Here is a 13948-nt window from a genome sequence, read left to right on the forward strand (position 1 = left end):
AAAGCCTAAAATGTTCTCTGTCTAGCCCTGTCTTAAGCATTTAAATCTGTTAAATAGTCCAGATTTTTTCCTTGAAGTTGTAACTTACCGATCCTTATTTTAGAAGTACATTAGAAATGTTATTGATCAACTAAAAAATACAAGCACTTAAAAGTGTACATAGAGTGTCTGGTATTGTAAGCTCCAGCATGGGAATATGCAGGCTGACGTCGGAGTGCCCACTCTTGCTGGGCACTGTGCACTGACCTGCCTTCACATTTAACCCCGCAGCCCTGGGACCCTCACAGGCCTCCTTGTGAGCGGCCGCCCCGCCACACACACGCGCCCGGCTCACACTTCATTTCTCCTGCCTTTATGCTGTGGTGATTTCACTGTCCTCCAACTCATCCAACACTTGGGCACTGGGGTCCCTGGACCTCTTCTCTTGTCTTCATTCTTTACCTCTGCCTTATCCATTAGCTCCCGTGGTCATAGGCCAGACTTGGTCACTCTCAGTAATTGCATTGTCTTTACAAGCATGATTTCAAACATCCCATGCTGACTGCCACCTCTAATTTTCCAGATCAGCCTAGACAGTAATCCCCCAGGAAACTTTTTTTTTAATTGTAAAATAAAGTTTGCCACTTTAACCATTCTTAAATGTACAGTTTAGTATTAAGCACATTCATCCTGCTGTGTGGTCATCACCATCCATATCCAGAACATTTTCATCTTGTAAAACCAAAACTCAAAACCTTTAAACGGTAGCTCCCATTCTCCCCCCTCCAGCCCCTGGCAACCACCATTCTATTTTGTCTCTATGAATCTGACTACTTTACCTCATATGAATGGAACTGTATAGTATTTGTCCTCCTGTGACTGCCTGCTTCTCAGCATAATGCCTTCCGGGTTCACCCATGTTGTGGCTTGTTTCAGAATTTTCCTCATTTTTAAGGATGAAAAATATTCCACTGTGTAGGTATACACATTTTATCCACCTACCAATGGGCACTTGGTTGCCTCTATCTTTTGGCTATTGTGAATAATGCTGTTTGAACATTGGTGTACAAATATCTGTTCATATCCATGATTTCAACTGCTTGGGTTATATATACCCAGAAATGAGATTGTTGGATAATGTAATTTTTAACTTTCTAAGGAACCACCATACTTTTTTTTTTTTTTTAAGATTTTATTTATTTGAGAGAGAAAGAGAGCACAAGCAGGGAGAGTGGCAGGCCGAGGGAGAGGGAGAAGCAGGCTTCCCACTGAGCAGGGAGCCTGATGCGGGGCTCCATCCCAGGACCTTGGGATCATGACCTGAGCCAAAGGCAGACACTTAACTGACTGAGCCACCCAGGCGCCCCTTGTTTTGTTTTTTTAACATTTAAGCTGAGTTTTAATCTTGAGAATTTCTTTCTTTTTTTTTTTTTTTAAAGATTTTATTTATTTATTTGAGAGAGAGAGAGAATGAGAGACAGAGAGCATGAGAGGGAGGAGGGTCAGAGGGAGAAGCAGACTCCCCGCTGAGCAGGGAGCCCGATGTGGGACTCGATCCCAGGACTCCAGGATCATGACCTGAGCCGAAGGCAGTCGCTCAACCAACTGAGCCACCCAGGCGCCCTAATCTTGAGAATTTCTTAAAGGCAGTCTTGGTTTCCATTGTCTCATTATTCAGTTTTTCATCAGGCTTGCTGACAAGGAACACTGTTAAGCTTATTTTTTTCTTTTAATTTAAATTCAATTAATTAACATATTACTAGTTTCATAAGTAGAGTCCAAGGATTCTTCAGTTGTATATAACACCCAGTGTTTATTACATCACGTGCCCTCCTTAATGTCCATCTCCCAGTTACCCCATCCCTCCAACCTCCTCCCCTCTAGTAACCCTGTTTGTTTCCTATAGTTAAGAGTCTTTTATGGTTTGTCTCCCTCTGATTTTGTCTTGTTTTATTTCTCCCTCCCTTCCCCTATGATCCTGTTAATAATAAATTCCACTATGAGTGAGATCATGTAATTGTTTCTCTGATTGACTTATTTCACTTAGCGTAATACCCTCTAGTTCCAGCCACAGCACTGTAAATGGCGAGATTTAATTTTTTTTGATGGCTGAGAGTATTCCATTGTGTATATATATACCACATCTTCTGTATCCATTCATCTGTCAATGGACATCTGGGATCTTTCCATAGTTTAGGCTACTGTGGACAATGCTGCCGTAAACATTGGAGTGCAGGTGCCCCTTTGAATCACTACATTTGTATCTTTGGGGTAAATACCCAGTAGTACAATTGCTGGGTCGTACAGTAGCTCTATTTTCAACTTCTTGAGGAACCTCCATACTGTCTTCCAGAGTGGCTGCACCAGCTTGCATTCCCACCAACAGTGTAAGAGGGTTCCCCTTTCTCCACATCCTCACCAACATCTGTCATTTCCTGACTTGTTAATTTTAGCCATTCTGACTAAATGTCTGACCTGGTGTGAGGTAGTATCTCACTGTGGTTTTGATTTGTATTTTCCTGATGCTGAGCATTTTTTCATGTGTCTGTTGGTGATTTATATGTTGCCTTTGGAGAAATGTCTGTTCATGCCTTCTGCCCATTTTTAAAAAAAAATTTTTTTTAAAAAGATTTTATTAGCAAGCGCACAAGCAGGGAGAGCTGCAGAGGGAGAGGGAGAAGCAGGTTCCCCACTGAGCAGGGAGCCCAGGAGGGGGCTTGATTCTAGGACCAGATCTGATCATGACCAGAGCCGAAGGCAGATGCTGAACCTGAGCCACCCAGGCACCCCTCTTCTGTCCATTTCTTGATTGGATTATGTGTTCTTTGGGTGTTGAGTTTGGTAAGTTCTTTATAGATTTTGGGTACTAGCCCTTTATCTGATATGTCATTTGCAAATATCTTCTCCCATTCTGTCAGTTGTCTTTTGGTTTTGTTGACTGTTTTCCTTTGCTGTGCAGAAGCTTTTTACCTTGATGAAGTCCCAATAGTTCATTTTTGTCTTTGTTTCCTTGCCTTTGGAGACGTGTCTAGCAAGAAGTTGCTGTGGCCGAGATCACAGAGGTTGCTGCCTGTGTTCTCCTCTAGAATTTTGATGGATTCCTGTCTCACATTTAGGTCTTTCATCCATTTTGATGTATGGTGTAAGAAAATGATCCAGTTTCATTCTTCTGCATGCGGCTGTCCAATTTTCCCACCATCATTTGTTGAAGAGATGGTTTTTTTTCCATTGGGTGTTCTTTCCTGCTTTGTCGAAGATTAGTTGACCATAAAGTTGAGGGTCCATTTCTGGGTTCTCTATTCTGTTCCACTGATCTATGTGTTTTTGTGCCAGTACCATACTGTCTTGATGATTACAGCTTTGTAATAGAGCTGGAAGTCCAGGATTGTGATGCCACCAGCTTTGGTTTTCTTTTTCAACACTCCTTTGGCTATTTGGGGTCTTTCGTGGTTCCATACAAATTTTAGGATTATTTGTTCCAGCTCTGTGAGAAAAGTTGATAGTATTTTGATAGGGATTGTATTGAATGTATAGATTGCCCTAGGTAGCACAGACATTTTAACAATATTTGTTTTTCCAACCCATGAGCGTGGGATGTTTTTCCATTTCTTTGTGTCTTCCTCAGTTTCCTTCATGAGTGTTTTATAGTTTTCTGAGTGCAGATCCTTTGCCTCTTTGGTTAAGTTTATTGCCAGGTATCTTACGGTTTTGGGTGCAATTGTAAATGGGATCGACTGCTTAATTTCTCTTTCTTCTTTTTCAGTGTATAGAAATGCAGCTGATTTCTGTGCACTGATTTTACATTCTGCCACTTTGCTAATTCCTGTATGAGTTTTCCACATAGAGTATCATGTCATCTGCAAAGAGTGAGAGTTTGACTTCTTCTTTGCCGATTCGGATGCCTTTTATTTCTTTTTGTTTTCTGATTACTGAGGCTAGGATTTCTAGCACTATGCTGAACAGTGTTAAGAGTGGACATTCCTGTCATTTTCCTGACCTTAGGGGAAAAGCTTTCAGTTTTTCCCCATTGAGAATGATACTCACTGTGGGCTTTTCATATATGGCTTTTATGATATTCTCTATCCCTACACTGTGAAGAGTTTTAATCAAGAAAGGATGCTGTACTTTGTCAAATGCTCTTTCTGCATCTATTGAGAGGATCATATGGTTTTTGTTCTTTCTTTTATTAATGTATTGTATCACATTGATTTGCAGATGTTGAGCCAACCTTGCAGCCCAGGGATAAATCCCACTTGGTTGTGGTGAATAATCCTTTTAATGTACTGTTGGAGCTTATTGGCGAGTATCTTGGTAAGAATTTTGCATCCATATTTACCAGGGATATTGGTCTGTAATTCTTTTTAGCGGGGTCTTTGGTTTTGGAATCAAGGTAATGCTGGCTTCACAGAATGAGTTTGGAAGTTTTCCTTCCATTTCTATTTTTTGAAACAGTTTCGGAAGAATAGGTGTTAATTCTTCTTTAAAAGCTTGGTAGAATTCCCCTGGGAAGCCATCTGGCCCTGGACTCCTGTTTGTTGGGAGATTTTTGATGAATGCCTCAATTTCCTTGCTGATGATGGGTCTGTTCAGGTTTTCTATTTCTTCCTGGTTCAGTTTTGGTAGTTGATACACCTCTAGGAATACATCCATTTCTTCCAGATTGCTTGAATTGTTGGCATATAGTTGCTCATCATACGTTCTTACAATTGTTTGTATTTTGTTAGTGTTGGTTGTGATCTCTCCTCTTCCATTCATGATTTTATTAATTTCGGTCCTTTTTGATAAGTCTGGCTAGGGGTTTATTGATCTTAATAATTCTTTCAAAGAACAAGCTCCTAGTTTTGTTGATCTGTTCTACTGTTCTTTTGATTTCTATTTCATTGATTTCTGCTCTAATCTTTATTATTTCTCTTCTCCTGCTGGGTTTAGGCTTTATTTGCTATTCTTTCTTAAGCTCCTTTAGGTGTAAGGTAAGGTTGTATATTTGAGACCTTTCTTTTTGAGAAAGGCTTGTGTTGCTACATACTTCCCTCTTAGGACCGCCTTTGCTGCATCCCAAAGGTTTTTTCATTTTCATTTGTTTCTATGAATTTTAAAAATTCTTCTTTAATTTCCTGGTTGACCCATTCATTCTGTAGTAGGATACTCTTTAACCTCCAAGTATTTGAGTTCTTTCCAAATTTCCTCTTGTGATTGAGTTCCAGTTTCAAAGCATTGGGGTCCAAAAATATGCAGGGTATGATCCCAGTCTTTTGGTACCAGTTGAGACCTGATTTGTGACCCAGTATGTGATCTGTTCCGGAGAATGTTCCATGTGGACTCAAGAGGAATGTGTATTCTGGGGGTACCTGGGTGGCTTAGTTGGTTAAGTGTCTGCCTTCGGCTCTGGTTGTGATGATCCCAGGGTCCTGGGATCAGGTCCCGCATCTGGCTCCTTACTCAGCAGGGAGCCTGCTTCTCCCTCTCCCTGCCGTTCCTCCTGCTTGTGCTCTGTCAAATAAATAAAATCTTAAAAAGGGGGGGGCACCTGGGTGGCTCAGTTGTTAAGCGTCTGTCTTCGGCTCAGGTCATGATCCCAGGGTCTTGGGATCAAGCCCTGCATCAGGCTCCCTGCTCAGCGGGAAGCCTGCTTCTCCCTTTCCCACTCTCTCTGCTTGTGTTCCTTCTCTCGCTGTGTCTGTCAAATAAATAAATAAAAATCTTAAAAAAAAAAAAAAAAAAGTGTTCTGCTGCTTTAGGATGGAATGTTCTGAATATATCTGTGAGATCCATCTAGTCCAGTGTGTCATTCAAAGCCGTTTTTTCTTTGTTATCTTCTGCTTAGATGATCTGTGCACTGTAGTGAGTGGGGTGTTGAAGTCCCCTACTATTGGGGTGCCTGGGGGCTCGGTCAGTTAAGCTTCTGCCTTCAGCTCAGGCCATAGATCTTAGGGTCCTGGGATTCAGCCCTGAGTTTGAACCCTGGGATTGAGCCCAGACTTCCTCAGTGGGGAGTCTGCTTCTCTCTCCCCCCCTCCCCACCTCTCCTGTGCTTTCTTTGTTCTTTCTCTCAAATAAATAAATCTTAAGTCCCCTCCTATTACTGTACTATTATCAGTGTGTTTCTTTAATTTTGTTAATAACTGGTTTATATAATTGGCTGCTTCCATGTTAGGGGCATAAATATTTACAATTGTTAGATCTTGTTGGATAGACCCTTTAATATAGTGTCCTTCCTCATCTCTTATTACCATCTTTGGTTTAAATTTAAAATTTCAGGGGCGCCTGGGTGGCTCAGTTGGTTAAGCGACTGCCTTCGGCTCAGGTCATGATCCTGGAGTCCCGGGATCGAGTCCCACATCGGGCTCCCTGCTCAGCGGGGAGTCTGCTTCTCCCTCTGACCCTCCGTCCCTCATGTATTCTCTGTCATTCTCTCTCTAATAAATAAATCTTTAAAAAAAAAAAATTTAAAATTTCATTTGTCTGATATGAAGGATTGCCACCCCAGCTTTCTTTTGATGTCCATTAGCATGGTAAATGGTTTTCCACCCCCTCACTTTCAATCTGGAGGTGTCTCTGGGTCTAAAATGAGTCTCTTGCAGACAGCACATCAATGGGTCTTTCTTTTTTATCCAATTCTCATACCCTGTCTTTTGATTGGGGCATTTAGCCCATTGACATTCAGAGTAACTATTGAAAGATAGGAATTTAGTGCCATTGAATTACCTATAAAGTCACTGTCTCTGTATATTATCTCTCTTCCTTTCTGGTCTATGTTACTTTTGGGCTCTCTCTTCGCTTAAAGGATCCCCTTTAATATTTCTTGCCGGGCTGGTTTAGTGATCACAAATTCTTTTAGTTTCTGTTTTTTTCTGGAAGCTTTATTATCTCTCCTTCTATTTTGAATGACTTCCTAGCTGGATAAAGTATTCTTGGCTACATATTTCTCATTTAGCGCCCTGAATATATCATGCCAGTCCTTTCTGGCCTGCCAGGTCTGCTGCCAGTCTAATGTTTCTCCCTTTTAGGTTATAGACCTCTTGTCCCGAGCTGCTTTCAGGATTTCCTCTGTCTCTGAGATTTGCAAGCTTCACTATTATATGTTGAGGTGTTGACCTATTTTTATTGATTTTGGGGGGGGGGTTCTCTGTGCCTCCTGGACTTGAATGCTTGTTTCCTTCCCCAGATTAGGAAACTTCTCAGCTATAATTTGCATGCCCCCCCCTTTTCTGGGATCCCAATTAATCTAATATTGTTTCACTTTCTGGTATCACTTCTCTCTCATATTCTTCCCTCATGATCCAGTAGTTGTTTATCTGTTTTTCTCAGCTTCTCATTCCCTATGATTTTGTCCTCATTATCACTAATTCTCTTCTGCCTCATTTACCCTAGCAGTTAGAGCATCCATTTTTTTATTGCATCTGATAGCCTTTTTGATTTGAACCTGATTAGATTTTAGTTCCTTTATTTCTCCAGAAAGAGATTCTCTAGTATCGTCTATGCTTTTTTCAAGCCCAACTAGTGTCTTTATAATTGTTATTCTGAACTCTAGTTCCAATGTCTTACTTATATCTATACTGAGTAGGTCCCTGGTAAGTCATTACTGCCTCTTCTCTTTTGAGGTGAGTTTTTCCATCTTGTGTGGTTGCCTTTCTATTTGTAGAATTGTAGCAATTGAGTTCACAGGTGTTCAGAATGATTTGATGGATATGTAGCAGAATTCCTGGGACCAAACTGAGTTCTCCTACTCCTCCGCCATCTTGGAAAGTCCCACCATACTGTTTTTCATAGCAGCTCCACCATTTTCTATTTCCACCTACTGTGCACTGACAGTTCCAATTTCTCCACATCCTCACTGATGCTTGTTTTCTGGTGGGTTTTTTTTTTTGTTTTTTAATGATAGCTTACTAATGGGTGTGAGATGGTATTTCGTTGTGGTTTTAATTTGCATTTCTCTAATGATATGTGATGTTGAGCATCCCTTCCTGTGATTATTGGCCATTTGTATATTTTCTTTGGAGAAATGTCTGTTTGGATTCTTTGGGGGGGGGGGGAGTGGCAGAATCTTAAAGCAGGCTCCACGCCTAGCACAGAGCCTAACATGGGGCTCAGTATCATGACCCTGAGATCATGACCTGAGCTGAGATCAAGAGTCGGTCACTTAACCGACTGAGCCACCTAGGCGCCCCTGCCCGTTTCTGAAATAGCTTTTTTTGTAGTTAAGTTTTAGAGTTCTCTATATTCTGAATTAATCCTTTATCGTTTATATGATGTGCAAATATTTTCTGTGAGTTGCCTTTTTACTTTTGTAAAACTGTTTGATGTACAAAAGTTTTAAATTTTCATGACGTCCAGTTTGTCTATTTCTTCTTTTGTTGCCTGTGCCTTTGGTGTCATAACTAAGAAATCACTGCCAAATCCAAAATCTTGAAGCTTTCCCCTTATGTTTTCTACAGATTTTATAGTCTTAGCTCTTACATTTAGGTCTTTGATCCATTTGAATCAGTTTTTATATATGGTATTAGGTAAGGGTCCAACTTCATTCTTTTGCATGTGGATAGTTTTCCCAGAATCATTTGTTGATGAGAATCCTTTCCCCATTTAATAGTCGTAGCATACTTGCTGAAAATCATTCGACCACATATTCAAGGATTTATTTCTGGGCTCTCTTTCCTATTGGTGTATATGTCTGTCATTATGCCAGTACCATAACTGATTACTGTAGCTTCGTAGTAAAATTTGAAATCAGGATATGTGAGGCCTCCAACTTTGTTCTGCTTGCTCAAGATTGTTTCAGTTATTTGGGTTCCTGTGGAATCTCAGGGTGGAATTTTCTGTTTCTGTAAAAAACCTTATTTACATTCTGATAAGGAATGCATTGAATCTGTAGATTACACTCTGGGTGGTATTGGCATTTTAACAATATTAAGTCTTATAATCCACGAACGTGAGTTTTTTTCCATTTTATTTATGAGGTTTTCATGTCTTTCAGAAACATTTTATAGTTTTCATTGTTCAAGTCTTTAACCTCCCTGGTTAAGTTCATTCTTGGGTAGCTTATTCTTTTTGATGCTATTGTAAGAATTGTTAATTTCTGGGTGCCTGGGTGGCTCAGTCGTTAAGCGTCTGCCTTCAGCTCAGGTCATGATCCCGGGGTCCTAGGATCGAGGCCTGCATCGGGCTCCCTGCTCCGTGGGAAGCCTGCTTCTCCCTCTCCCACTCCCCTGGCTTGTGTTCTCTCTCTATCTCTCTCTGTCAAATAAATAAATTAAAAAAAAAAAAGTTAATTTCCCCCCTCCCAATAACTTGTAATAACTTGTTCATCATTGTTAGTGTATGGAAACACAACTGATATTTGGATATTAATTTTGTATCCTGTTATTTTGCTGAATTTGTTTCTTAGTTCTGACAGGGTTTTTTGTGGGCTTTGGTGAAATCTTTAGGGTTTTCTATATCTAAGACTGTCATTTCTGACAGGGATAATTTTTTTCCTTTCCAATCTGGAGTTTTTTTCTTGCCTAATTGCTCTACTAGAAGTTCCAATATTATGTTGAATAGAGGTGGTGAAAGTGGACTCCTTGTCTTGATCTTAGAGAATAGTTTTTTTCTTTTACCACTGAGTATGATGGTAGCTGTGGATATTTCATAAATGATTTTTTTTTAATCTATTCGTGTGCACATGTGCATGTGCACAGGGTGAAGGGCACAGGGAGGGGGACAAGGAGACTCCATGCTGAGCGCAGAGCCCCACATGGGGCTTGATCCCACAATACTGAGACCTGATCTGAAATCAAGTCAGACACTGCAACCGACTCAGTCACCCAGGCACCCCTCATAAATGACTTTTATTATGTTGTGGTAGTTTCTTACTATTCCTAGTTTGTTGAGTGTTTTTAACATGAAAATCTGTTGAATTTTGTCAGATGCTTTTTCTTCATTTAGATGATCAAGTGGTTTTTTCCGCTTTATTCTATTAATGTGTATGTATTGCATTGATTGATTCCCCTATGTTGAACCATACCTGCATTCCAGGAACAGATCCCTCCTGGGCATGGTGTATAATCCGTTTACTGGATTCTGTTTGCTAGTATTTTATTGATGATTTTTCCATCTATATTCAAAAAGGATATTGGTCTCAAGTTTTCTTGTAGTGTCTTGTCTGGCTTTGGTATCAGGACAATATTGGCCTCACAGAATGACTTAGGAAGTATTTCCTTCTCTTCAGTTTTTTGGAAGAGTATGAGGACTGGTGTTCTTTAAATGTGTGGTAGAATTCACCAGTGAAGCCATCAGGTCTGGGGCTTTTCTTTGTCAGGAGGTTTTTGATTACTGATATAATCTCCTTATGGATTGATTATGGGTCTGTTTTCTATTCATGATTCAGTGTTGGATGATTTTGTGTTTCTAGTTATTTATCCATTTCATACAGGTTATCCAACTTGTTGGCATATAATCATTCATAGTATTCTCCTAAAATTATTTCTGTAGAATATGAGTAATGGCCCCACCTTTGTTTCTAATTTTAGTAATTTGAGGCTTCTCTTTTTCTTAACTCTAGTTAAATGTTTACCAGTTGTATTAAATGTTTACCAGTTTTGTTAAACTTTTCAAATAACCAGCTTTAAGATTTGATTTTTTTTTTTTCTATTTTTCTGTTCTCCATTTCCTTCCTTCTGCTAGTTTTAGGTTAGTTCATTTTCTAGCCCCTTAAGCTGTGAAGTTAGGTTGTTAATTTGAGATTTTCCTTCTTACAGCTATAAAATTTTCCTGAATACTGCCTTCACTGCATCCCAAAGTTTTAGAATATTGTGTTATTTTCATCAGTCTCTAGGTAGTTTCTAATTTCCCTTGTGATTTCCTCTTTACCTACTGGTTAATTTCCACAAATTTGTGAATTCTGCATTTTTCCTTCTGTTATTGCTTCTAACTTCATCCTTTTGTGGTCAGAGTATCTTCTATGTATGATATCTGTCTTTTAAAATTGTTGAGACTTACTTTGTGGCCCTAACATATGGTCTTTCCTGGAGAATATCCCATGTGCACTTGAAAAGAATGTATGTTCTGTAAGAGGTAGTTAGCCTACTGTGTTGTTCAAGTTTATCATCTGCCTGGTTGTCCTGTTATTGGGGGGAGGGGGGTCTTGAAACCTTCAGCTATTTTTAGAAATGTTCATTTCTCCCTTCAGTTAATTTTTGCTTCATCTATGTTGATGGTCTGTTATTAGGGATGTGTCTTCAGTATTTCTTAAAGCCACTGGGATCGCTGTTACTTTTCACTTCCATACCTTTTATTTCCTTACTTCCCTTAGATGCAGCCTAGATTCCAAAGTCCCTTATTAAAGTAATTCCCTGGTATGTACTTCTCTCCCCCTCCATCCTATTCTGTCAAAATACTGACCTTGATTAAATCTCTGTATCCTTAAGCAGTTGGTTATACCCAAAGAAAATATACCACTCTACTGACCTGTCTTATTTCAGTGGCTTATTTCAAATGAGTCCTCAGGTTACTTTTCCCTGTCCACTAATGGCCCTACTTCTTACTTTGCTAACAAAATAAAAGCCACCAGAGAGAATTCCTACCTACAACTACCTCCAAATCTATAGACATATACTCTGCTTTCGTTCTCATCTGCGCAAAAACTTCAACTATCCCATACTATGCTGCATCACTTGTTCCTCCCTCTACTTGATCATTTTTGTCAGCATTCATGCAGTATTAACTCCCAAAATAAAAAAAAAACCACTATCATCTCCCCTTTTACACTTTCCATGTTCTCAACCCCCTCAATCCTTTGTCCCCATCATGTCACTAAAACAGTATCTTTCAAAATGACTAATAATCTCCATGTTGCCAAATCTAGTAGATCAGCCATCATCTTACTTGGCTTTTTAGCAGTGTTCTTAAAACACTTTCTTCAGTTTGCTTCTATTACTCTCTGGGCTGACTGCTGCTTTGCTGGCTTACCTTCCTCTGTTCAGTTAGATTTTGGAATTCCCAGGGCTTAGTCTTCCTATTTATCTATTCTTTAGATACTATCTTCCCAAGGCTTTAATACCAGCTATATGCTGATGACTCCCAAAAATCTTTTCTCTCTGGGACTCCAGATTTTTTATATCCAATTGCCTACTCAACATTGCCACTTGAGTATCTACTTACATAACTCAAATTGATGTATCTAAAGTAAAGCAGAACTGCTTTTTCTTCCCAAACCTGTTTTTCTTCTCCATTTCAGTAAACCGTACCATTCACTGACTCAGTGCAAAGCCAAAAAGATAGGAGCCCTACTTGATTCTTATACCCTCCCCTCCATCCAGTTTATTAACAGGTCTTTCCAGTCAACCGTAACTTCAAAAATATACCCCTATTCTGACTGCTTATCATCACTACTACTGCCACCACTACACTAGTCAAAGTCACAAGTATCTTCTGCCTGAATTACCCATATTGGTTTTTCTAGCTGGTCTTTCTACTAACACCCTGTGCCACTCCACATGCTTTCAGCAGTAGCCAGGATGATCTTTCAGACCGTCCAATGTCTTCCTATCACATTTGGAATACAAGACGTCCTCATGGCCTATAAGATATAGGCTGGTTATTTCTCCATCCTTATCTCCTACCACTCTCCCTTATCCTTTTATATCCAAGAAGAGACTTGTTGTCTCTGCATGGAACACTTTCACTAAATATTCACATGGCTGACTATTTCACCTCATGCAGATGTCTGTTCATATGCCAATCCTGAAACATCTTCCCTAACCACCACCACCCCTGGATACCCCACTCCTTTATCTTGCTTTAATTTTCTTTATAGCACCTTATCAGTAACTGACGTAGAATATCTATACACATGTACAGACTTTTTGCTATCTCTCACACTAAAATGTAGGATCCTTTAAAAGCCAAGTATGTGTCTCAAATGTCTAGAATAGTGCAGAGAACATTACAGATGCTCAATAATTTTCTGTTGAATGAATGACAGGTGGGTAGTATATGTGTCACCACCTCATCTTTTTAAGAATGAGAAAACACACAGAATTAGGGTTGGGCAGAGGAAATGTCTCTTTAGTAAAAATAATGGTTATTTTTCTTGTGGTCCTCTTCAAGCCATTTGAGATATTCCTTAACCATTTTGGCAAATAATTATTAAAATAACTAAAAAATGAAAGCTATCTCAATATGTGCATTACTCCTAAAGTTCTCTAAAGAGGGCCCCAGCTAGACTCTTCCCATATTAATCACTGGCTGCTCCCAATGCTTTCTCCTAACATTTAGAAAAGAGGGGCTTTTTTTTTTTTTTTTTTAAGAGGGGCTCTTTTCTAGATCTCCTTTTATACCCTTCACAGTCTCCTCTCCACCACAGCTCAGAGAGTCATCAGCAACATCTCACCTTGCCTCACCACCCAAAATAAAGTAAAAAGCCATCACAGGGATCTATATAGTGTGTGATGGACCCCTGAATAATAAGTGTGTCCCTGATACAAAATGAGCCTTTCCCAAATTAGAATTATAATAGTGACAAAGCTCCCAACAGCATCTGAGCCATACACAGACTGACACAAATATGCATACATACTTGACATTTTACAAGGATGTCAAAGAAGTCTTCATCAGGCTCTTTGTTGTCATTAGTCATCAGGTGGCCAAGGACAGACTTATTGTTGTTTTGTGTCAGACGAAGCCCTGGCAAATTACTGAAACTGGCCCTCTGGTCATCAAGACGGCGGCTCTGTGAGCTGGCAAGAAGGTCTAAAAACTCATCCGTGTTGGGGGATACCATGGAAACAGATGGTGCTATGAATAGGAAAAAAATCCATAGCATTATAAAAATATTTAGGCGTATTTTTAATACACATATAACTCCTTTCTGCCTTGTTCAGTCCCAGCATCCACTCTGTCCCCCTGTTTTATCTCTCACTCAGAGTCACTGATAGGCTGGGGCCTGACTAGATGGGCAGGGAGGGAAGAATGAATCCCAGAGGACTTCAGATGA

The 13948-nt window shown here is 39.8% G+C and overlaps 1 protein-coding gene across 4 annotated transcripts in view; it reads right to left on the reverse strand.

Annotated features, from left to right (window-relative positions):
• Positions 1-13948, reverse strand: part of GPSM2 (G protein signaling modulator 2) — a 58229-nt gene that overhangs the window by 1581 nt on the left and 42700 nt on the right. For all 4 annotated transcript variants that reach the window (XM_032422133.1, XM_032422125.1, XM_032422107.1 and 1 more), the window contains one exon: positions 13532-13749. In XM_032422133.1, the coding sequence (XP_032278024.1) occupies positions 13532-13749 (218 nt within the window). The remainder of the gene's footprint in view (positions 1-13531; positions 13750-13948) is intronic.

This window comes from Phoca vitulina, unplaced genomic scaffold (genome assembly GCF_004348235.1).
Source record: "Phoca vitulina isolate PV1807 unplaced genomic scaffold, GSC_HSeal_1.0 scaffold2, whole genome shotgun sequence".
NCBI lineage: Eukaryota > Metazoa > Chordata > Mammalia > Carnivora > Phocidae > Phoca > Phoca vitulina.